Genomic DNA, 25413 nt, shown 5'->3' on the forward strand with positions numbered 1-25413 from the left:
TAGAGAGGGTCACTTAACTACTCTTCTTTTTTAAATTCAGTCATAAAATTTAGAAACCAATAGGACTTCCCTGGCGGTCCAATGGTTAAGATTCTGCACTTCCACTCCAGGAGGCACGGGTTCATACCTGATCGGGGAACTAAGATCCCGTATGCTGCACGGTATGGCCAAAAGAAAAAAAAAATTTAGAAACCAGTAAATTAAACTTTGATGATTAAAATACGCTTTCTAGGGCTTCCCTGGTGGCGCAGTGGTTGAGAGTCCGCCTGCCGATGCAGGGGACATGGGTTCGTGCCCCGGTCCGGGAAGATCCCACATGCCGTGGAGCGGCTGGGCCCGTGAGCCATGGCTGCTGAGCCTGTGCTTCCGGAGCCTGTGCTCCGCAACAGGAGAGGCCACAGCAGTGAGAGGCCCGCAAACTGCAAAAAAAAAAAAACAAACAAAAAAACGCTTTCTAGTTCAGGAGGCCAAGGCGGGGCCTGAGAGTCTGCATTTCTAACAGACTTTCAGATGATGCTGGTGCTTCTGGACTACACTTTGAGTAGCAAGGGTTAACAGATGTCACTGAGAAAAAGAAACTTTTCAGTGTCTCATTGGTCTTAGAACTCAACATTACTCCAAAGTTTTCATGGTGGGGTCATGTGAATTAGCCCACAAATTGTCATGTGAACGTCTTGTTCCTGCCAGGTGAGTCATTTGAACTGAGCATGTTCATTTACTTGAGAGGACCTATGCTAGCTTCCCTCTAAAACAAAGAGCCAGTATACTGTACCAGCATAGATTACAGAGGGAAAAACACTCTCTGTGAAGTGATACAATCATTAAAAATAGTGCTATTTTATCAGGTAATGCCAGACTCAAACTAAATTTAGAGAAAATTTATTTTACTCTTAAGTAGCAGCAGTAGATTCTAAAGGAAACTTGATACTGTATCTGAGTGACTGAAATATTGCTACTCTGAATTAAATAATTTTTACCAAAAATTGTTTTTCCTAGAGTAAAATATCAATTTTTTTATGAACACTAACTCACCTATAAAAACTGAGTTGGCCAGTTAAAATATCTGCTGAAGTTAGAATTTTTAAAATGTACTATTTTTCATATTTTAAAAATACAAAAACTATGATCCTAGACTGGATCCCATGCTAGAAGGAACAGTGTTATAAAAAGCATTATTGGGCCAATTGAAAAAACTGAAATACAGACAGTAGACTTCTGTTTTGTCCATGCTATTAAATGTAAACAGAGCTGACCCTAGGTCAGAAGGAAAATTGGTCATTGGCACACCTATCATTGTATCTCCTTTTTCAGTGTTACGGTTTTTTAAGAATTTCATTTCTCTTATAAAGCAGAAACTAACACACCATTGTAAAGCAATTATACCCCAATAAAGATGTTAAAAAAAAAAAAAAGAATTTCATTTCTCCTTTTTCAGTGTTACAGTTTTTAAAAAATTTCAATTGAGTTTGAACGCCCCCATTTTTAAACTTTTTTGAATTATAATATGCATCCTGATAAAGCACATATTGTAAGTTTGACTTCTGACTTCTTAAAGCCTAGATTAGCTTTGCTAAAATCATACAGTATACAGTTGATCCTTGAACAACACGGGTTTGAACTTTGTGTGTCCACTTATATGTGTAATTTTTTCAGTAGTAAATACTATAGCACTACATGATTAGTGGTTGATTGAATCCAAGGATACGGAGGAACCTCGGATACAAAGGGCCAACTATAAGTTATATGTGGATTTTGACTGCACAGAGGGTCAGTGCCCCTAACCCCCAAGTTGTTCAAGGGTCAGCTGTATACTCTTTTGCTCAATATATACAGTACCTTCTTTTGCTTACCATTAAGTTTGTGGGATTCCTTCATATTGTTGTGTGTAGTTGTAGATCGTTCATTCTCATTATTGTGTAATATTCCATCACGTGAATTTACTTATTTGCTCCTCTGTTGTCAGGCCTAGTTTTTGCTTAGGTTCCCAGAACTTTCATGCTGTAAAATTCTTGTACTTTATTCTCTTCCCCCAATCAAAATAGGAAATGGAAAAAAAAACCTGATCTGTTGGTACTGGTATGCTTGACAATTGATATTACCATTTAGTGAAAAGATCTTAAGACTTGGACTTAAGTACTGGCTTTGGAGCATAACTAGCTAGATGTTACTAGGCAAGTCAGTATACCTCTCTGAGCCTCTGTTTCCTCATCTGGATAATGGGATAATGTCTGCCTTATCTAACCTAGAGTGTTTCATTAAGGATGACATAAGTGATGTATAAGAAACAAGGCAATGCATATATAGGCATATGAAAATAAAAATAACAGGGTTGTTAGTGGTAATATGAATTAATTGTTATCTCAGCAGGGCATTTTTGCTTTTAGCTTTTATTTCTGATTGTGGAATGAAAAGTTTTAAGCACATATAGACATTATAATTGTATTTTAAGTATGTGTTTTTATATAATTAGCAATTATAATTGTTTACAGTATTAGCTTTGAATATGTACAGCCTGAAGGTAAAATAACTATGAAAATAACTAGCTTTTTATATGTTTAGGCTCGATTATTTGATGAACCTCAGCTTGCTAGTCTTTGTCTAGACACAATAGACAAAAGCACGATGGATGCAATAAGTGCAGAAGGGTTTACTGATATTGATATAGGTAAGTTCACTGTGAATTAAAATGTTACCTTTTAAGTACAGTAATGCCTTACTAGTCAGCCTTGTGGGCAGACAAGCTGTTTTTAAATTAGTGGGTTTTCCAAGTGATTTAAGTCTACCTCTTTAAGAGTTTTGCTTTCTTTATTTTGCTGAAATATTCCTAAAAGTCTTAACTACCTCATTGCCTTTTAAAAGATGTCAAATCAAACAAATATTCATTGAATGCTCACCATATGCACGGCATTGTACTAGGGTCCTATAAGAAATACAAAGAAGGGTAAGATGTGCATTTTCTTAAGGAAACTATCATCTAATTGGAGAATCAGGGAACAAATATGTGAAGATTAAGATTTAAGACATTAAATAGAAGAGATGACATACGGCAAAATGTGACTTACGCCTTTTCTGAACTAGATACATAGAAAATAATTACTATGCAAATCCAGAACATGAAGAGAGCACCTCACATAGGAGTGTTAGGAAAATCTTGACCCAGAAGGTTCTGACATGGGCCTTAGAGAATGGATAACATTTGGTTAATGAAGAGGGGAGGGCATTAGAGGCAAGTGGAACTGCACGAAGAAGTGTGTGTAGAGGAAGGGCGGTGCAAGGCAGGTGAAAGCCAGTTTGTGGAGAACAGTGCAGTGACAGGCTGAGGAGTTTGAATTTTGTCGTGTAGGAGAGCAGAGAGAGCTGATCCAGGCTTATGACTTAAAATATCACCATCATGAACCCATAATATCTATCTTTAATCTTACCTTCTTCTGGGCTCCAAATTTATATACCCGACTATTTACTTGACATCTTCATTTGGAGATTTTATAGGCATTTCCAACAACACAGCTAAAAGAGAGCCATTGATTTCCCCCAACTCCCTGTTAAATCTTTTTGTTCCTTTCCAGTTTTCTCCTCATTCTTCCCTAATGGCACCACCATGCACAACTAAAAACGTAGAAGTTATTCTTGATTACTCTCTTTCTTTCATATCCCACATGCAGTTTATCAGCACATGCTCTCTGCTCTCCACTCAAAATGTATCCTGGGGGAATTCCGTGGCAGTCCAGTTAGGACTCGGTGCTTTCACTGCCGGGGCCCAGGTTCAATCCCTGGTCGGGGAACTAAGATCCTGCAAGCAGCGCAGCACAGCCAAAAGAAAAAACACAAAGGTATCCTGAATCTGACCATTTCTTACCATATCCATGCTCCCACCTAGTCGAAGCCACTGTTCTCTCACCTGGATAACCTCTGTGGTCTCCTATTGTCTCCCTGCTTCCACTCACCCTTGCTTTCATACTGTCCATTCTCTACACAGCAGCAGATTGTATCACATCCTTGCTTCCAGTGTTGTCCCACTGCAGTTAGAATAAAATTCTAACTGCTTGCAAAACTTACAAGATCCTATGTGATCAAGCCTTATATTAGTCAGGGTAGGCTAGGCTTGGCTGTGGTAACAAATAGACCCCAAAATGCAAGCTCAACACATTTGCACAAATAAACCCCCAAAATGCACACTGCTCCAACACAATAGAAATTTTTTTTACACTCACGCAGTCCAAGGAAGTGTTCCCGGCCAGGGAGTGGCTCTCTTCCATCTTGTGGCTCTGACATTTCCTACAGCCTGCTTATTATCTGTATCTTGCTAGCAATTGGGAAAACGCCTGGGCAAGGAAAATACCCACATCTTAAAAGCTTTGACCTTGAAATGGCACCCTCATTTTGCCTCTTATTTCATTGGACAGAATTCAGTCACCAGATGCCACCTAACTTAAGGGGAGGCTAGGAGATGCAGACTACTCACATCTCAGGAAGAAGAGAAAACAGAATTTTTGTAAAGAGCTGGCAGTAACTACCTGCCTCCTTCTGTATCTGACCTTGTCTCCTACCATTCTGCTTCTCATTCACTATGTTCCATATCCACTGGCCACAGTTATTTCAGTGTTTTTGAGCCTTTGTATTTTCTGTTCCTTCTGATTGGAATCCTTTTCCCCATGAATCTTTGTGTGGCTACCTCCTTTTAATCATTCAGATCTCAGGTTAAACAAGACCTGAGACAGGCCATCTCACGCCTACGTAAAGTACCATATTCCCCTAAACAATCCCTGTTCTGTTACTCTGATTTATTTTTCTCTTAATATGTATCACTCTCTGAAAATCTTATCTTGGTCTTTGTCTGAATATGTATATATTGATTGTCTACCTCCTCCTAGATTGTACACTCCTTAAAGGCAGAGACTTTGTCTTGTTTACCACTGTATCTCCAGCACTGAAAGTAGTAGAACATAGTATGTGTTCAGTTAATATTTGTTGACCAACTGGGCTGACTGGCTATGTCTAGAATGTTGCCTTTCCTTCCCACCTTGGCTAGTTCTCACTCAGTCTTAATGTCTTGGCTCAAATTATAACTTTCTTAAGAACTGCTGCCCTCCCCTCTTCCATGAAATTTAATATATTCCTGTTTCAATAACATCCCTTTCTTAGTTTGCCTGTCTGCTGCACATTACCCTGGGAAGGATTTGTGCTCTTCTTGCATTATCCTGAAGGGCAGCGACTAGATTTGGTTCCCCCCCGGCACCTGCACGTTGTGTGCTATTGAATTTTTGTTGAGTTACTGGATGTTTGAGAGCCCTAAGCACTGCCCACGTTGGTAATGAAACATTGCTTAATCCTAGTGTCCTTCCCTTTAAGGAGCTATCAAGTGCTCCACTTCAGTCTACTGTCATTTGAAATAATACTGCCTGCATCTGGGTGACTCACTCCGAGAAGTTGTTTTGTAAATAGCTCCTCCATTAGGCATGCCATTGGATCCTGGGAATCTTTTTTTTTTTTTTTTTGAGGGTATTAAATTATTTATTTATTACACATGATAATGGATGATACACAAGCTTCATTCCCATCTATATCTGGTACCATAATCCAATTTAGATACAGTGCATAGGATGTGCCAACAATCATATATTAATAATCAGAAAACTCCATGACTTTGCTTGGGTGACCCTTTTCGCGGTGAACTCCAGGTCACAACGCAAAACTGTCAGTTCAACTACACCAAGGTTTCGGAAGACAATCGCTTCTCCACCAGAGCAGGTTGTAAATAAATTTTGAATGGAACCTGGCATCACCCTAAAGGAATACTAACTTCACACTGTTGGGGTAGTTTACCAAAATGGCTTCAGAGTAGACTAACTTTACACAGCATATTTTAAAAAAAGACACATTTATTCAGTGTCATGATCAGACTATTACATTTAGCCATCAACAGCATCGGTGCAAAAAAAAAAAATCTACATTAAAACCCTTTGTTGGAATGCTTTACACTTTCTACAGAACAGAAACTAAAATAACCTGTTACACAATTAGTCACAAATACAGTCCTCGAGTTTTTTTGCCCATACACATGAGTATTGTCTAAAACATGTCTTCTTTGTAGCAGCGAGGCCCTACCACCACTGTGCTTTGGCTGAGTTCACATATCTCTTGTAACCTGTAGCTTCCCTGTCACTTCTCTGGCTCTCCTCTCCTGCTAAGCTTTGTTTCCTGGCAGTAATCAAAACCTTCTGCCACTGCCACAGCTACTGCTGCTGCTGGAACCACCATAGCCACCTTGGTTTCGGGGCTTGGCAAAGTATTGGCCTCCACCACCACAGGGGCCAGAACTTCTGCCTCCAAAGTTTCCTCCTTTCATGGGTCCAAAATTTGAAGATTGATTGTTGTAACTGCCAAAATCATTGTAGCTTCCACCACCTCCAAAATTGCTTTCATCATTACCAAATCCATTATAGCCATCCCCACTGCCACCATAGCCACCACCACCACGGCTGCCACCAAAGCCAGCTCGACCACTGAAGTTTCCTCCCCGACCAAAGCTGTCATTCCCACCAAAACCCCCTCCACAACCACCACCAAAGTTTCCAGAACCACTTCGACTTCTTTGGCTGGGTGAGGCACTAGCCATCTCTTGCTTAGATAGGGCTTTCCTTACTTCACAGTTGTGGCCATTCACATTTTTTATTTCTGAATGACAGTCTTGTCTACGGAGTCATGGTCGTCAAAGGTTACGAAAGCAAAGACTCTCTTTTTGCCACTCCCTTGATCAGTCATGATTTCAGTCACTTCAATTTTCCCATACTGTTCAAAGTAATCTCTTAGGTGATGTTCTTCAGTGTCTTCTTTAATGCCACCAACAAAAATCTTTTTCACCTGGTTAAGTGGGCACCAGGTCTTTGAGAATCTTCTCTCGAGACGGCCCTTTTTGGTTCCACAACTCTTCCATCCACCTTGTGTGGCCTTGCATTCATGGCCGCATCCACCTCCTCCACAGTGGCATACGTGACGAACCCAAAGCCCCTGGAGCGCTTGGTTCTTGGATCCCTCATTACCACACAGTCTGTGAGCGCTCCCCGCTGCTCACAATGGCTCCTCAGGCTCTCATCGGTTGTTTCAAAGCTCAAACCTCCGAAGAAGAGCTTCCGCAGCTGTTCGGGCTCTTTGGGTGACTCTGACTTAGACATGACAGCAGTGGAGGTGGGGGAGACGTCAACGATGCTTACTTAGCGGCATCCACGGGCAGAAAGTAATCTACTGAATGTATCTCCTTGGGAACCTTGAAGTAGGTACCTTGCACAGGATGAAAACCCTATAAATATTTGTTGATTTGATTTGATTTGCAGTGGTTTGTATTAAAACCCAGTATTGTATGATGTTTATAAATATAATCCTGTGTGTTTTTATGATCTTCATTAGGCTCTCAGCTGTCATTTCTTATTATAACACATCTATCTATAGAGGACCTATGTGTTTTCACCTCATAGTCTAGTTTGTCACAAATGTACTTGTTAAAAATTGGGAATGAAAGAGAATTCTAGGATCTGAAAGAAAGACCTGGCTTCAGGAGCTTTTTTCAAACAGCTATTTTAGATTCTAGGGGTGCTTTTTCTCCTCTGGCATTTGAATATGTGCTCCAGAGGGATATGCTTACCTTTTTCCAAGTAGAGAGATACTGTTTCTTGTAGGTTTTTGCCAAAGGAAAAAGATAATATGTCACATTGATAGAACAGAATTAATTTACATTATGCCAGGGGCAGTATAACGTGCTTGTTTTTTAGCCTTTAAGTTTCTATGTTTACCTTTACTTAAGTTTTTAGCATACAAGGTAGAGAAATGGAGGTTCAAAGTTGTCTGTTTTTCTATTGAATGATTAAATATTATGATCATAGTATATTCCTAATCCTACAAGTATTGAGGTATGTTGACTTACATTCATTTATCTTTGAAAAGGTTTCCTGGGACCTTAGTTTATACTCATCTGCTCAGTTACAAGAGAAGGAAAAAGCTTGATTTTTAAAAAAATTATGTTTAACCTCTTCATTTTTAACATATTGTTGGGCCCCTTCTGTGTTCCAGGGACTGTGATATCTTTGCTGTAATGATACCTATGTTTGTTATTAAACTAATATTTGGTTCTGGTATGAATGTGTAGACCATTGCATAGTAGAATTTTGTTTTTAATAAATTTTTCTTAGGTGTGTGTTTCTGGGCAATTTAATTATATTTTAATGTTTTCATTGATTTCTGGTCTACTGTAGTTTAAAAATAACTCAGCCTATTTTAATTTTGCCTATGATAAGAGGGGAAAGGATTCTGAGTGAGGGCCTGAGTTATGGTCATGATATTTATACTTGGATGTCAGATAGGGCTTTCAAACTTAATATGTCCAAAATTAAGCTTCAGATCTCCCCTCTGACCACCCCCCACCCTGCTTCCACATAGTAGTCTTTCTCATCTCAGTTGATGCCACTGTCATCCCTCCATTGCTTAGACTATACACCTGGGAATTATCCTTTACTCATGCTCTCTATCACCCCCTATATCCAATCTGTTAGGAAATCTCCAGTCTCCTTTCAGAGTATACCCTGAATCTGATCATTTTTCACCACTTCCGCCTGGTCCAGGCCACCATCACCTCTGACCTGGATCAGCGCAAGAGCCTCCTAATTGATCTTGTTTCCACTCTTGCCTCCGTTACTGTCTCTTCTCATCACGGCTGCCAGGGTGGTTGTTTTAGAACATAAAATGTCACAGCTCAAAACCCTCCAGGGGTTCCCTTTTTCTCTCAGAGTAAAAGCCAAATGATCTACAGGGTGCTACATGATTGCACCCCGCTTCCCACCATGTTTCTGGCCTCGTCACCTACTAATTTTCCCTCTTGCTCACTCTCCTCCAGCCACACTGACCTCCTGGCTGTTCCTCAGATATGCCAGGCACACTCTCATAAGAGAGCCTTCGCACTGGCCAGTCCTGGGGCGCTCTTTCTCTCGAGGTGTGTTTGACCTACTGACCCCACCCCCCTCGACCTCCTTCAGGTCTTAACTCAAGTGAGCCTATCCAAACTATCCTATTTTAAGCTGCATTTCTGATTCCCCTTACCCTGCTATCTTTTCCTACATTTATTATGTAACACAGTATAATTTACTTATGTTTATTGAATCTGTTTCCCCCATTAGAATGTAAGCTCCGTGAAGGCAAGGAATTTTTAACTTTTTGTTTAATGATATATCCTCGGTGTCTAGAATAGTGCCTGGCACATTGTGAGTGGTTAATAAGAAATATTTGCTGAATAAATGAATGAATTGTAATCTGTAGACTTTATGAATTTGTTCATTACTGATTGGGAGCCTTTTTCTCTGACTTACTTATTATTCTTGTTCTGAATATTTGAGTTTGCTTGCTGAATGGCATGAATATATAAGGAGATACTGTATCTAAGCTTCCATGTATGGTAAGTAATAAGTTAAATGTTAACCTTATAGTAATTTTTTAAAGAAAACTTTGCTGTTTAATTCCTTTAATTCTTTAATATTTTTAAGTGTAGACTCTATAGTTTTAAGTATCCTATTTTTATTGAGATTTGAAAATTTTATATAAGCATGTTTGTCAGTATTTTGTTAAAGAGCAAAATATTACTAATGTGATATATTTTTGTATTTTACCTGTAGACACACTCTGTGCAGTTCTAGAAAGAGACACTCTTAGTATTAGAGAAAGTCGACTTTTTGGAGCTGTTGTACGGTGGGCAGAAGCGGAATGTCAAAGACAACAATTGCCTGTGACTTTTGGAAACAAACAGAAAGTTCTAGGGAAAGCACTGTCCTTGATCCGGTTCCCGCTGATGACCATTGAGGAGTTTGCAGCCGGTAAGGCTGTAACTTGTCCAAAATCTACTTGAAACTATTTTAATGGGCAGTCAGTCTCCCTGTGCGAGAGAGGAAAAGAAGCTGTTTATGTATGTGCATTTGTGTGTATAATTTCATTCAATTCTCCCAATAGCCCTTCAAGATAATATTGTAGATTATATATTTATGTATTTTAAAATTATATGTATTTTATATCTTTTAAAATATTTTGTATATTATAAATATATAAAAATTATGTGGTATTTTATAGGTTTAAGAACTGAACCTGAGAGAGGTTAAGTGCCTTACCTAAAGTTACAATGACAGATCTTTCTGACTCTTAGGGTTGATGCTTCTTAGTTCTATGACCAGTTCTTGTTTCCCATATCAACACTGAGTATCATCTGCTTTTAAGTCATGGCCAGATTGATCTAAAAGAAAAAAAAAAAATCTCATAATGGTTTAAAATTATATTTCCTTATGTTTATTGGCCATTTGTATTTTTTCTTTTTCCTTTTTTTTGAATTTTTAAATTTAATTTTATTTATTTTTTAATACAGCAGGTTCTTATTAGTCATCCATTTTATACACATCAGTGTATACATGTCAATCCCAATCGCCCAATTCACCACACCACCACCCCAACCCCCCCGCCACTTCCCCCGCTTGGTGTCCATACATTTGTTCTCTACATCTGTGTCTCTATTTCTGCCCTGCAAACCAGTTCATCTGTACCATTTTTCTGGGTTCCACATATATGTGTTAATACACGATATTTGTTTTTCTCTTTCTGACTTACTTCACTCTGTATGGCAGAGTCTAGATCCATCCACGTCTCAACAAATGACCCAATTTCATTCCTTTTTATGGCTGAGTAATATTCCATTGTATATATTCACCTGCACCACATCTTCTTTATCCATTCATCTGTCGAGGGGCACTTAGGTTGCTTCCATGACCTGGCTATTGTAAATAGTGCTGCAGTGAACATTGGGGTGCATGTATCTTTTTGAATTATGGTTTTCTCTGGGTATTTGTTCATGACTTTTATTCTTTTGAGGTATACAAATTTTTCTTTTTGATTTATTATATATATTCCAGTATTCTCACAAGTTGTTTTTGTTTTTGCTGATCAGAATCAATGTTTGTTTTTTCTTTTTGTAAACTTTTTAAATTAAAATATAACATGTACATAATAAAGTGAACAAATAGAGTGAACGCACCTGTTTAACCACACATATCAATTTACAGTACATTACCATACCCCACCAGTCTCCATCATGCTCCTCCTAGTCCTTAATCTCCCTTCCAAAGGTGACTGCTTTCTGGCTTCTGTAAATGAGTTTTGTCTGTTTCTAAACTTAATATAAAGGAAGTCATACATTCAGCATGTGTTCTTTTGTGTGTGGCTTCTTTCTCTTAACATTATGTCTTAGATTCATCTGTGTGGTTGTGTGTGGCAGTAGCTCATTCTTTTTCATTGCTGTATAATCTGTTGAATGGATGTGCCATGATTTCTTTATCCATTTTACTGTTGTTGGACATTTGGGTTGTTTGTTTGGGGCCTTTAAGAACATTCTTACACCTCTCACTTGGTGTACATATGTGAACATTTCTGTTGAGCAGGTGGCAGTGCAATTGCAAAGTCATAGAGTATACATATGTTCAGCATTGGTAGATCCTACCAAATAGTTGCCCAGCGTAGTTGTAATAGTTCACACTCAGCTGCCAAACTAAGAGAGTTAAGAGTTCATTCCAGTTGCCTCACATCCTCTCCATTATATGTATATAATCTGACAAAAGACTTGTATCCAGAATATATTATAGATACATATAATGTATATACTTATAGCTAATATCCCAGTCTGTGGATTGTCTTTTCATTATCTTAATGCTGTCTTTTGATAAATAGAAGGTCTTAATTGTAATGAATTAACTTATCAGTCTTTTCCTTTAAGGTGAAGGCTTTTTATGTCTTAAGAAATTTTGCCTGCCTCAGGGTCATGAAGATATTCTCTTAGGTTTTCTTCTAGGAACTTTATTGTTTTACATTTAACTTTTTGGTCTGTAATCCAGTTGGGTTTTTATTTTTTTGTGGTGTTTTTTTCACACATGTGTATGGTGTGAGGTAGAGGTCAAGGTTCATTTTTTTTCCCCCACGTGACTATGTATTAAAAACTATCCTTGCCCCCATACACAGCAGTGCTAACTTCGTTGTAAATCAGGTGACTGTATATGAATGAATCTATTTCTGGAATGTTTAGTCTGCTCTACTGTATATTTGTGCATCCTTGAACCAATTCTGTGGAGTTTTCATTTCTGTAGTTTTAAACTGAACCTTGAAATCTGGTGGTGAAAATCCTCTAGCTTTGTTCTTCTGGATTACCTTGGCTGTTCTTGGTCTTTTGTGTTGGTAGTTTCATATACCTAAATGTTTTAATCAGCTTGTCAGTTTCCACCAAAAAAAGTCATGGGATTCTGATTGGAATTGCATTGAATCCATAGATTGGTATGGAGATAATTGACATTTTTATAATATTGAGTCTTCCAATCAATGAACATTGATTTAAGTCTTTTTAAAATTTCTCTTAGTAATACTTTGAGTTTTCTGGTAGAGGTCTTGCATATTTTTTGGTAGGTTTACTCCTTATGTATTTTACTTCTTAAATGTTATTGCAATGATTAGTTTTTTTAATTTCCATGTCCTAACTGATTGATTGCCAGTATATAGAAATACAGTTGACTTTTCCTGTATTGACCTTGTATCTAGTGATCTTGCTAAATTTATAAATTCTAATAATTATTTGTAGATGATTGTGCATAGTCTACATGTACAATCGTGATCTGCAAACAATAATAATTCTATTTCTTCCTTTCTGATCCTTAGACATTTCTTTTTCTTGCCTTATTGTATGACCTAGGACCTTGAGCATATTAAGAAGTATGGATAGTGAACATCCTTGCATTATTCTAGTCTTAGGCAGAAAGCTTTCAGTATTTCCCCACAGAGTATGCTTGCTGTCAATTTTTTGTAGATACTCTTTATTGGATTAAGGCAGTTTCCTTCTATTACTAGTCTTGTAAGAGTTTTATCATGAATTTTACCAAATGTTTCTCTTCTTTTGAGATAATGATATGGTTTTCCCCTTTGTTCTCTTAGTATAGCTTAATATAGCATTGATTGATTTTCCAAGTTAAAACTTTGGATTCCTTACATAAACCAGACTTGGTTGTCATGCATTATTCTTTTTATATATTACTAGATCCAATTTGCCAGATTTAAAAAATATTTTAGGACTACTTCATGAGAGAAATTAGGCTATAATTTTTACTTTCTTGTAATGAAATTGTCAGATTTTGATTATCAAGGTTATGCTGGTCTCATACAAAAGTTAGGAATATATCTTTTTTCTGTATTCAAGAGCTTATGTAAAATTAGTGCTATTTTTCCTTAAATGCTTAGGGGAATTCACCAGTGAAGCTGTCTGGATCTAGTGTTTTCTTTGTGGAAGGTGTTTTTTTTTTTTTTTTGCGGTACGCGGGCCTCTCACTGTTGTGGCCTCTCCCGTTGCGGAGCACAGGCTCCGGACGCGCAGGCTCAGCGGCCATGGCTCACGGGCCCAGCCGCTCCGCGGCATGTGGGATCTTCCCGGACCGGGGCTCAAACCCGTGTCCCCTGCATCGGCAGGCGGACTCTCAACCACTGCGCCACCAGGGAAGCCCATCCCCACAAGTTTTGATATGTTGTATTTTCATTGTCATTCAATAAAAAGTATTTTCTAATTTTCATGGTAATTTTTTTCTTGACCCATGGGCTATTAAGTATATAGCTTAATTTTCAAATATTTGGGAATTTTTCTCCTAGCTTTAAGACAGAAATTTCTGTTTAATTCTTTAGTCTCTTAGCAGCGTCTTTCTGCCTGGTGTTTTGGTCTCATAGTTTTCTCTTGCTTGTGCATAGCTTAGGAATTGACAAATACTTTTTTTTAATTTTATTTTTGGCCGTGTTGGGCCTTTGTTGGGTCTTTGTTGCTGTGCTCAGGCTTTTCTCTGATTGCAGCCAGCGGGGGCTACTCTTCATCACGGTGCGTGGGCTTCTCATTGTGGTGGCTTCTCTTGTTGTGGAGCACAGGCTCTAGGCACATGGGCTTCAGTAGTTGCAGCACAGGGGCTCAGTAGTTGTGGCACACGGGCTTAGTTGCTCCACGGCATGTGGGATCTTCCTGGACCAGGGCTCAAACCTGTGTCCCCTGCATTAGCAGGCAGATTCTTAGCCACTGCGCCACCAGGGAAGCCCAGGAGTTGACAAATACTTCAAGGAGAAATTATGCGCAAAATGTTGGTCTTGTTTGTCTATTAAGTATTCTCTTCCGGATTGTTGTCTGGCTGCCTTGGTAGCTTTGAATTACAGTTTTTGTCTCTTCAGTCAGTTGAGGACTACCACAATTTCTAGGTTGCCAGTTTCTACGTGGCATTTATGCCCTGTTAAGCAAATCAGCAAATATCCCAAGGGGAAAAGTGGTGACAGATATAGGGCTTCATCGCAATACATTTCCCTTCTCAAGCACTGACTGCCTCAGTTGTTCTCTGTTAACATGAAATAGCTATTTTATGTACTGTTTCATGTATAGTTGTTCCCTGACGTAGGCTCTTCCATCTTACAGACTTACTAATATTTTTATGTAGTGAAATAATGTTTCTGTTTTTGCTGTTATGTATGTTCTTTTCTGTTATGCTTATTATTTCTGTATTATATTTTTCAAAAATGTTTTAGGGAGAGCTCCCTTTATGTTCTCTATTTTGCTGTTGAGTGTGTGTGTGTGTGTGTTTTCTGTCTAGAGATTAGGAAATAATTCTGCATTTACTTTTTCCCCTCCAATTTTCTTAATTCATTTCATAATAAAATGATATTTATTGACCTTCCCTATTTAAGATAAGAATGTTAGCATGGTGTTCCATCCTTTCAACCTTTCTAGCACACTTTATGGTAACTGATTATACACTCAACATACTACAAAGACACAACTGTATTAGACTTAATTATAGGTTGTATTGGATTTAGTGTTTATCACCAGTTCTTTTATGATACACCTTCTTGAATTCTTTATTTTGATTCACTCATTTGATGAGTTTATTCTTGATTACTTTCTTTAAATAGGTATACGGTAGATATCTGAGAACGTTTTTCATGATCTGAAGACTTCTTTTTTCAACTAAGGAAATTTTATAATACAGGCATACCTTGGCAATATTGTGGTTCCAGACCACAACAATAAATTGAATATCACAATAAAGTGAGCCATACAAATTTTTTGGTTTCCCAATGCATATAAAAGTTATGTTTACACTATATTATAGTCTGTTAAATGCAATAGCATTATGTCTAAAAAGAACAAAGTACATACCTTAATTTAAAAAGACTGTATTGCTAAAGAATGCTAACTAACATCTGAGCCTTCAGCGAGTCCTAATCTTTTTGCTGGTGGAGGGTCTTGCCTTGATGTTGACGGCTGCTGACTGGTCAGGGTGGTGGTTGCTGAAGGTTAATATGGCTGTGGCAACTTCTTTCTTTTTTTTTATTTTCATTTTTTAAAAATTTTTGGCTGCGTTGGGTCTTCACTGCTGTGCGCAGGCTTTCTCTAGTTGTGGTGAGCAGGGGCTACTCTTTGTTGCAGTGCACAGGCTTCTCATTGCGGTGGCTTCTCTTGTTGCGGAGCATGGGCTCTAGGTGTGCAGGCTTCAGTAGTTGTGGCACATGGGCTCAGTAGTTGCGGCACGCGGGCTTCAGTAGTTTTGGCTGATGGGCTTATTTGCTCTGCAGCATGTGGGATCTTCCCGGACCAGGACTCAAACCCATGTCCCCTGCATTGGTAGGCGGATTCTTAATCACTGCGCCACCAGGGAAGTCCTGTGGCAGTTTCTTAAAATAAGATAATAATGAAGTTCGCCACAGTGATTGACTTTTTCAGGAAACATTTCTCTGTAGCAGGCAATGCTGTTTGATAGCATTTTACCCACAGTAAAACTTCTTTCAAAATTGGAGTTAGTCCTCTTTCACCCTGCCACTGCTTTATCAGTTAAGTTTATGTAATATTATAAATCCTTTGTTGTCATGTCAACAGTCTTCACAGCATCTTCAACAGGAGGAGATTCTGTCTCAAGAAACCACTTTCTTTGCTCATCTGTAGAAGCAACTCCTCATCTGTTCAAGTTTTATCATGAGGTTGCAGCAATTCAGTCATATCTTCAGGCTCCACTTCTAATTTTAGTTCTCTTGCTATTTCTACCACATCTGCAGTTACTTCCTCCACTGAAGTTTTTGAACCCCTCAAAGTCAAGCATGAAGGTTACAGTTTACTTCCTCCAAACTCTCTTTAAATATTGATATTTTGAACTCTTTCCATGAATCATGGATGTTCTTAATGGCATCTAGAATGGTGACTCCTTTCCAGGTTTTCAGTTTACTTTGCCCAGATGCATCAGAGGAATCACTACTGTCTATGGTAGCTATAGCCTTACAAAATGTTCTTCTTAAATAATAAGGCTTGAAAGTCTAAATTACTCTTTGATCCATGGGCTATGGAATGGATGTTCTGTTAGCAGTCATGAAAACAACTGTACATCTTCATGAGTGCTCTTGGATGACCAGGTACATTGTCAAGGAAAAATATTTTGAAAGGAATCTTTTTTTCTGAGCAGTTGGTCTCAACAGTGGGCTTAAAATATTCAGTATACCATGTTGTCAGCAAATGTGCTGTCATCCAGGCTTTTTTGTTCCATTTATAACACAGAGTAGATTTAGCATAATTCTAAAGGGCCCTAGGATTTTCAGAATGGTTAATGAGCATTGACTTCAACCTAAAGTCACCAGCTACATTTGCCCCTAACAAGAGTGTCAGGCTGTCCTTTGAAGCTTTAAAGCCAGGCATTGACTTCTCTCTAACTATCAGAGTCCTAGATGGCATCTTCTTCCACTAGAAGGCTATTTGTCTACACTTGTCTACATTGAATTATCTGTTGTTCAATGTAGCCACCTTCATTAATTATCTTAGCCAGATCTTCTGGATAACCTGCTGCAGCTTCTACATCAGCACTTGCTGCTTCACCTTGCACTTTTACATCACAGAGGCAGCCTCTTTCCTTAAACCTCCTGGACCCCCTTCTGCTAGCTTCAGACTTTGCTTCTGTAGCCTCCTCATCTCTTTCAGCCTTCATAGAATTGAAGAGAGTTAGGGCCTTGCTCTGGATTAGTCTTTGTCTTAAGGGAATGTTGTGGCTGGTTTGATCTTCTATCCAAACCACTCAGACTTTCTCCATATCAGCATTAAGGCTGTTTTGCTTTCTTATTATTTGTGTGTTCACTGGAGTAGCACTTTTAATTTCCTTCAGGAACTCTTCCTTTGCATTCACAACTTGGCTACTCTTTGGTGCAAGAGACCTAACTTTTGACAAGCCTTCTTACTCAGCATAACCATTTCTGCTTTTGATTTAAAGGGAGAGATGTTTGACTGTTCTTTCACTTGAACACTTAAGAGGCCACTATAGGGCTGTTGTTTTCATTTTTTTTGGTAAATTTATTTATTTTATTTTTGGCTGCATTGGGTCTTCGTTGCTGTGTGCGGGCTTTCTCTAGTTGCAGCGAGCAGGGGCTACTCTTCATTGCGCTGCACGGGCTTCTCATTGTGGTGGCTTCTCTTGTTGAGAAGCACGGGCTCTAGGCGTGCGGGCTCAGTAGTTGTAGCTTGTGGGCTCTAGAGTGCAGGCTCAGTAGTTGTGGTGCAGGGCTTAGTTGCTCCGTGGTATGTGGTATGTGGTATATGGTATCTTCCCGGACCAGGGCTCAAACCTCTGTCCCCTGCGTTGGCAGGCAGATTCTTAACCACTGTGCCAGCAGGTAAGCCCAACTATAGGGTTGTTAATTGGCCTAGTTTCAATACTGTTGTGTCTCAGGAGGAGACAGAGAGATGGGGAACGGCTGATCAGTGGAGCAGTCAGAACACACACAACATTTATGCAGATACCTGCATAACTTAATTGTTCGCTGTCTTATGGGTGTGGTTCATGGGGCTCAAAACTATTACAGTAGTGACATCAAAGGTCACTGATCACAGATCATCATAACAAGTATAGTAATAATGAAAAAGTTTAAACTATTGAGAGAATTACCAAAATGTGACACAGAGACACAAAGTGAGCAAATGCAGTTGAAAAATGACAGCAACAGACTTGTTGATGCAGGGTTGCCACAAATCTTCAATTTGTAAAAAAATGTATCTGCGAAGCATAATAAAGCGAGGTATACCTGTAGTCTTGAATTATTGCATCATCCTATTTCTTACTGTTAGTTCTTCAGGAACACTAGTTACCTGTATGTTGGTCTCTGCTTTTTATCATCCATTTTAATCACCTTAACATTTTAATTCTTTTGTCTTATTTGTCATTCTGAGAAAGATACATGAGTTTTCACCCCCATCTGTCTTCTGATCTTATGCAGTTCCAGTTACATTCTTTTCTTTTTTTTTTTCTCTAAAATACATGTTTTAAGTTTGTAATTGTATTTTTTCTTCTTTACAATCTTTACTTATCCAGAGATTGCAAATGAACCACGGGGCCAGGTCTGGCAGGTTGATATATTTTGTTTGTGATATTTTAAAAATTTATATTAAAAATTAGGGCATTTTACGTTAAAATCTGATTTATAGTTTCTTAAACCAAATTTCTAGTGTTTTGCAGTCTCTTATTTAGATTGTTTTTACCAGCCTTGGAAGGAAACTCCTGGCATCTTTTATGAGGAATAGCATTTATTCCTGGTTAAATTTAAGCTGTTTGGAATTTTCTCTTCCCAGAAACAGTGAATGAGAAAACTATAGCATGTGATATGCTGCTTCCACAGCTCTTCCTTAGCTCCTGACCTCTGCTGATTTCAAAATCCCACAATGAAAGCACTGTGCCATCTATTTCTACCTCTAAATATTCCATTGTTTGATTACAGCCTCAGACAGATGGGGAATGGAGAGGTAACGATAGCTCTGGCTGCCACTGTAAGCACTTCTCCAACTCTCCTCTTTCTGGGAAACGGAACACTCAGGGCAAATGGATAGAAAAATCCAGGGATCTTTCTGTGATTTCAGGGTTTCATCTAAGCTTTGATTTATTAATGATTTTAACACTTACATATTAGGTTAACCTCGGATGAATTTAGTAAAACTTTAAAATTAAATATATGCTAAAATTAGGGGCTTCCCTGGTGGCGCAGTGGTTGAGAGTCTGCCTGCCAATGCAGGGGACACGGGTTTGTGCCCCGGTCTGGGAAGATCCCACATGCCGCGGAGCGGCTGGGCCCGTGAGCTATGGCCGCTGAGCCTGCATGTCCGGAGCCTGTGCTCCGCAACGGGAGAGGCCACAACAGTGAGAGGCCCACGCACCACAAAAAAAAAAAAAAATTAAATATATATATATATATATATGCTAAAATTATATATACTGAGATTTTTCTACCTCATTGTTACTTTACATCTTTCAGATTTGAATTCACGTTATTATGGGGAGAGTTACAAAGTTAGGAATTGCAGTGAAGTTACCTTTATTGAGGTTTATGTTTTTATTTCTACAGGTCCTGCTCAGTCTGGAATTCTGTCAGATCGTGAAGTGGTAAACCTCTTTCTTCACTTTACTGTCAATCCTAAGCCCCGAGTTGAATACATTGATCGACCAAGATGCTGCCTCAGAGGAAAGGAATGCTGCATCAATAGATTCCAGCAAGTAGAGAGCCGGTGGGGTTACAGTGGAACGAGTGATCGAATCAGGTATCTGCATATTGTAGATTTGGGGGTGGGGTGGGGCGGGGCAGCGGCTCGCATTTGGCTTTTATGTTCATATTGTGGGAGATAATTAACCACATTTTATTTTATACTTTGTTTAATACATTTCTAACTTGATACAACAGTCAAGAAGTCAGGCTTACTGGTCTCTCCACTGAATTATGAGTGAGGGAATCTCTTAGGAAACAAGTAGAGTAAGAAAGGATTGACTTGGGCCTTCTATTTTGTGAGTTTCGTTTGGATTGCCACTGCTGGTGAGCTGAAGTCTAGACCTTAATTGATCAAACATTATTTTTACAGCCTTAGGGCTATAATTTAATACATTTAATCTTACTTGGTTTAGTGTGAGATTTTTATTTGCATAGATGTTGCATGGAAAATATCTCAGTATACATTTGTAACAACTTTGGGAAAATTTTTTTTTAATTTTAAAAGATGCATGCATATAATCCTTTTGGAATTTATATTTGCTCTACCGTGTTTCCTTAGGTTAAATGTCAAAATCGAATATTTACCTGTTTTCATAAAACATGCCTTTTGAATTTTCATTTATTTAATATTAATAGCACTTTGGTGTAAAACTAGAAACTAACAAGAAGTTTGTTTAAAACTAGAACTCCAAGAGGGAGAGGACTCTTACAAATATTGGGTTAAAATGGAAATAAAAATGCATTTGTAGACTATTTAGTAATAATTCACAATGAGAATACTATATGTGAGAACTTAGGGGATGAGGCCAAAGTGTCACACAGAGAATTAGCAATAATTAACTACTTTTATTAAATAAATTAGAGTAGAAATAAATGATTTCAGCATTAACCCAAGAAGCTAGAAAATGAATAGCAAAAGAACCATATGAAAAGAGAAAGGAAATAGGTAAATGTAGAAATTAATGAATTAAAAATAGTAGAATTGTTAAATATAAGCTGGTTCCTGAAAAAGACCAATAAAATAAGCAAACCTTGGGCAAAGGTAATAAAACATACTTACATCTACAAATAATGGAATATAATAATATACTGAGGAAATTTTTATTTTAATTCTGGGTTTACTCTGTGCTAATAAATTGAACATCTTGATGGAATGGATCATTTTATAGGCAAATATAAATTATCAAAATTGACTGAAGAAGAAAGCCTGAATAGACCAATTACCATGGAAGAAATTAAAAGTTATCAAAGAACTGTCCCTTCACAAGGTGGTTTTGACAGGTGAGTTTTATCAAACATTCAGGGAACAGGTTGTTTCGTTGAACATTAAAAGAAGAAAATACTTTTTGGTTAATTATTGAAAGAAGCATAATCCTTATACAGGAATCTGACAAGGCAAAAAATTTTCTAGGTCAATCTCACTTACATAGAAAAGAAATAAAATAGCATATTGAATCTAGCAGTACCTTAAAAGAATAATACTATAACAGCAAATAGATGTAAATCAACTATAGTCCAATTTTTAAAAAACAGTGATAAATTAGGGTCGGAAAAATACATCCAGTGGAGATAAATATGCAAGATCCATGTCCTGACATCTTAAGTTTGGTTCTAAAGCTATAAAGTTACAGAAATTGAAGAGTTTATCACATGAAAAGGACACATATTGCTCAGGAGAAGCGTGGCTGTTTCAGATACAGAGACTTTAGAGAAGTTTCTCCTGTGGTTTCTTAGAAAGGGGACACTGAGCAGTGCAATGAACATCATTTAAAATAACATCCATCCAACTGAGTTTTGTAAGGCTATTCCTAATAACGTCCATCAGTGCAAAAGGAGTGCAAAAAAAAAAGACAGATAAGAGTTTGGAGATTGAAAGAATGGCGCAAAACTAGGAAATATATTACTATAATTCACCATGGTAGCAGATCAAAGGAAAAAAATTTATTTTGATAGATGTCAAAAAGACTTTTGGGGCTTCCCTGGTGGCGCAGTGGTTGAGAGTCCGCCTGCCGATGCAGGGGACACGGGTTCATGCCCCAGTCCGGGAAGATCCCACATGCCGCGGAGCGGCTGGGCCTGTGAGCCATGGCTGCTGAGCCTGCGCATCTGGAGCCTATGCTCTGCAACGGGAGAGGCCACAACAGTGAGAGGCCTGCGTACCACAAAGACTTTTGATAAAATTTTACCCTCGATCCAGATATAACCATTAATAGGCTAGGTCTAGAAGAATACTCCTTTAACATGATGGGCTATTGAAACCTCAAGATAGGGATGCCTGGTAACCTTGCTGTTTTTCAGTAGTGTTCTTAAAACTCTGATTGATGTAGGTATAAAGATAAAGAAATATACGTAATTAATACAACGTTGTAAATCAACTATACTTCAATATAAACAAACAGAAAAAGAAATATTGGAGAGGAAGAGGTGTTTTTCATTTTTTTCAGATAACGTCTATGTTAGTAGTTCTTCACTCCATCAGACCTAGTTCTCCCTTTTTTTGTAATAAATATTTTGTATTCCCCCTTTATTAACCTGAAATGAAATTCATAGATAATGTGTTTCATTTTTTTAAAATGATATAATGGCCTAGTTGTAATGTAAAGGACAGTAAATGTAACTGATAGTAAAATCAAATGTGTACTTCAATATGTAGACACTTGGGCAGCACCAGAAGACAAACAAGCAATCAGAGATAGTACCTGTATGCACCAGCACACTGAGACAGCTGTAGGTGCAGGGAACAGGTGTATTATACTCATGTCCCAAATACCATGAGTAGCACTGCTGCCAATTTTGTCATTTTCTTTAAAAGTTTCAACTAAAGCAAACTATGGTCCATCCTGTTTATCTAGTTTCCGTATTTGAGAACTCATCTACTCGCTAGAATTTATTTGTAACCCCCAAATCAATACCAGCAGCGCTTTCTTAGTCATTCACAGAAAAGATTTTAGTTGCCTGGGAGCATGCTCCTGTGTGAGCTCAAACAAGGAGGATGCTCTACCTTCTTATTTCAGCGCTCATACAGAGATGGAGATGGTAGGGGGCAGTGCAGTGCAGGACACTACAGCTCTGTGGCCATTGGACAGTTTGAATCCCATCTCTGGCATCTGTTAGTGGGGTGGCCTCAGGCAAGTCACTTAACACTCCTTAATTCCATTTCTCTTTTGTGAAACACAGAAAATGGGGTATACTAGAATGAGTCGTTCTTAGGATTTAAGATTATAATCCACATGAGTGGTGTGTGAGTGTGTGTGAGTGTGTGTGTGTGTGTGTGTGTGTGTGTGTGTGTGTGTACATTCCCCCTAAGAGCAGTGGTTTAGTATTTGCTAATTCTGTGTTTGCGCCAACTATAAAATATAACTACCACAAATAATGAGAAATGACTGTATGATATTTCCTCGATTTGTATAGTAGTCACCTCTTGTAAAAGTCAGTGAATGTTAAAATTGCTGTAAAAATCTTGGTTTATTACTAAAAAGGGATTAAGTTCAAGTCTCATAGTTAGAAACAAGTTTTTCATCTACATGAATTCTGACAGGACACTTGAAAGTTGGTTGAGATTCTTTGTTTTGGGAGACTTTCCTAAGTATTGCAGTAAATCTGGTGTCCCTGGCTCCCTGTCAGTGGTGCATCATATCCTTTGTGAAAATAGAGCCTGCCTCCCTGGGCACAGAACTCCTTTTGAGAACAACTAGTCCACCCAGACAGCCTCAGGATCAGTAAAAATCTATTAGAACCAATGCATAGTAGTGGCAACTTATAAAACGTATGTGCAAAACCCAGTGATGTTCCTGTGTCATTAAAATTCATTTACAGAGATGGGTGGTGTTGATGGTTAACAACAGTGTGAATTACTTAATGTCACTGAATGGTGCACTTTAAAATGCTTAAGATGGTACATTTTGTTATATATTTTGCCACAATAAAAAAATTTTAGGGCATTCCCTAGCGGTCCAGTGGTTAGGACTTGGCGCTTTCAGGGTGGTTTCCCGGGTTCAATGCCTGGTCAGGGAACTAAGATTGCGCAGGCCATGCGATGCAGCAAAAAAATAAATAAATAAAATTAATGTTTGAATTTTCAGTTAAAATGGTGAGTAAAAACAGACCCCACTTGCAATAGTAACAAATAACATAAAGTAGCAGGGGTAAATCCTATAGGAAATGTACGGTATGGTATCTTTATAAAGAATTGGAAAACTTCGACTGGAATCAGACAGTGTCTTTCCAAACTAACCTTTCTGAGTTAGGCAGTTCCTTGTAGAAGTCACATGTTTTTGGTAGGGAGGAGTGGGTTGGCAAAATTATTCTAAAATTAATTTGCAAAAGTAAAGGTTTCTTTTTTAAAAGAGTGGTATTAATCAAATATGAAAAATATTGTAAAGCCGTAAGAGAATGTTGTACGGAACATACTACAGAGTTCAGAAACCAACCTAATATAAATGAACATTTAGAATGTGAGGAAGGATTAACCACTGGGAAAATAAAGTTAGATCTTTACTGATGCCATCTTCCAATATTTGTATAAATTAAAATTTTAACGTTAAAAAAAGGAAACCGTGAAGGTGCCGGAACAGAATATTTATTATGAGGATGAGATAGGCCTCTCTGAACTTGGCATAGATCATAATTTGACTACAAATAATTCAAAATGTTACATCCAAAACCACCATAAAGTTAAAAGATAAATGACAAATAGGAAAGTTTTTGTAATGGATGTTACTGACAAAGCATATAATAACTATATAACATGGTCTTTCAAATCCACATGAAAAAGACACTCATCAGCAGAGAAAAATGGGAAAAGAATGTGAGTGGGTTTTTCATTAAAGAGAAAATCCAGTAGATAGTAAGCATATGAGCAAATGTGTTAACTCAGTAATCAAATATAAATAGAATTTGTCAATCATCAGTTTCTCAACAGCAAAAAGAAATGAATACTTGTGGTTGTTGAGAGTGAGATAGAAATGATCTTCATTCCTTGTTGGGTGTAAAGTTTTATAATCTTCCCAGAAAGCAATTTGATAAAGTTCATCTAACGCCTTAAGAATATGCCTTTCATTTTCCCCAGAAAATCTACTTCCAGGAATTTATTCTAGGAAATAATGAAGGCACTGTGAAGTGACTGTTCATCATGGCATTGTTGTATAATAACAAAAACTGCAAATAACCTAGATTATTTAACAAGTAGGAATTGTTTAAATATAATGAATCAGTAGTAGTTTTTTACCTTTTTACATGAAGTTACAAAAATATATATATTCTGACATGGTTTTTAAAATAATACATATATGTTCATAGAAAAAAGTCTGTTTTTGTATTGTTTAAAAACAGAACTAAAAGTCTGAAAAGGAAGTGCACCAAATTGAAAATGAAGTTATCTCTAGATGGTAGATTTAGAGATGCTTTAAATTTTTCCTCTTGTTTGCTTAGCTGCATTTTCTGACTTTTTTTAAACAGAGAATATATTGCTTTTTTATAATAAAAAATTATAAATAATATATTTTAAAAATTTTAACGTGATCCTCATACTGGGAGTTTAGCATAGTGATTGAGTGTGACCTTTTGATCCATGCAGACCTGGGATTGTGTCCCAGCTCTGCTACACATTTTGATCCAGGCAAGTTAATTTCTCTAAATCTCAGTTTCTTCAGCTATAAAAACAGGATGATAAAAATCATACTGTGTTACTTAGTTTATAGAGCTGTTATGATGACTAAAGGAAATAATTCATGTAAAGAACTGAAGCTCGGTGCCTGGCACAGGAAGTGCTCATAAAGTGGCAATGGTATGGTAGTAATAATAATAAAACTTGTTACTTCAGTTCTTAAA

The 25413-nt window shown here is 37.8% G+C and overlaps 1 protein-coding gene and 1 pseudogene across 3 annotated transcripts in view; one reads left to right on the top strand and one right to left on the bottom strand.

Moving 5' to 3' along the window:
- BTBD1 (BTB domain containing 1) overlaps nucleotides 1–25413 on the top strand; it is a 45535-nt gene that overhangs the window by 13491 nt on the left and 6631 nt on the right. For all 3 annotated transcript variants that reach the window (XM_004278310.3, XM_033402941.2, XM_033402942.2), the window contains exons 3-5: nucleotides 2560–2665; nucleotides 9657–9854; nucleotides 19447–19639. In XM_004278310.3, the coding sequence (XP_004278358.1) occupies nucleotides 2560–2665; nucleotides 9657–9854; nucleotides 19447–19639 (497 nt within the window). The remainder of the gene's footprint in view (nucleotides 1–2559; nucleotides 2666–9656; nucleotides 9855–19446; nucleotides 19640–25413) is intronic.
- Nucleotides 5976–7282, bottom strand: LOC101279327 (heterogeneous nuclear ribonucleoprotein A1-like; annotated as a pseudogene).

Source organism: Orcinus orca, chromosome 2 (assembly GCF_937001465.1).
Source record: "Orcinus orca chromosome 2, mOrcOrc1.1, whole genome shotgun sequence".
NCBI classification, from domain to species: domain Eukaryota; kingdom Metazoa; phylum Chordata; class Mammalia; order Artiodactyla; family Delphinidae; genus Orcinus; species Orcinus orca.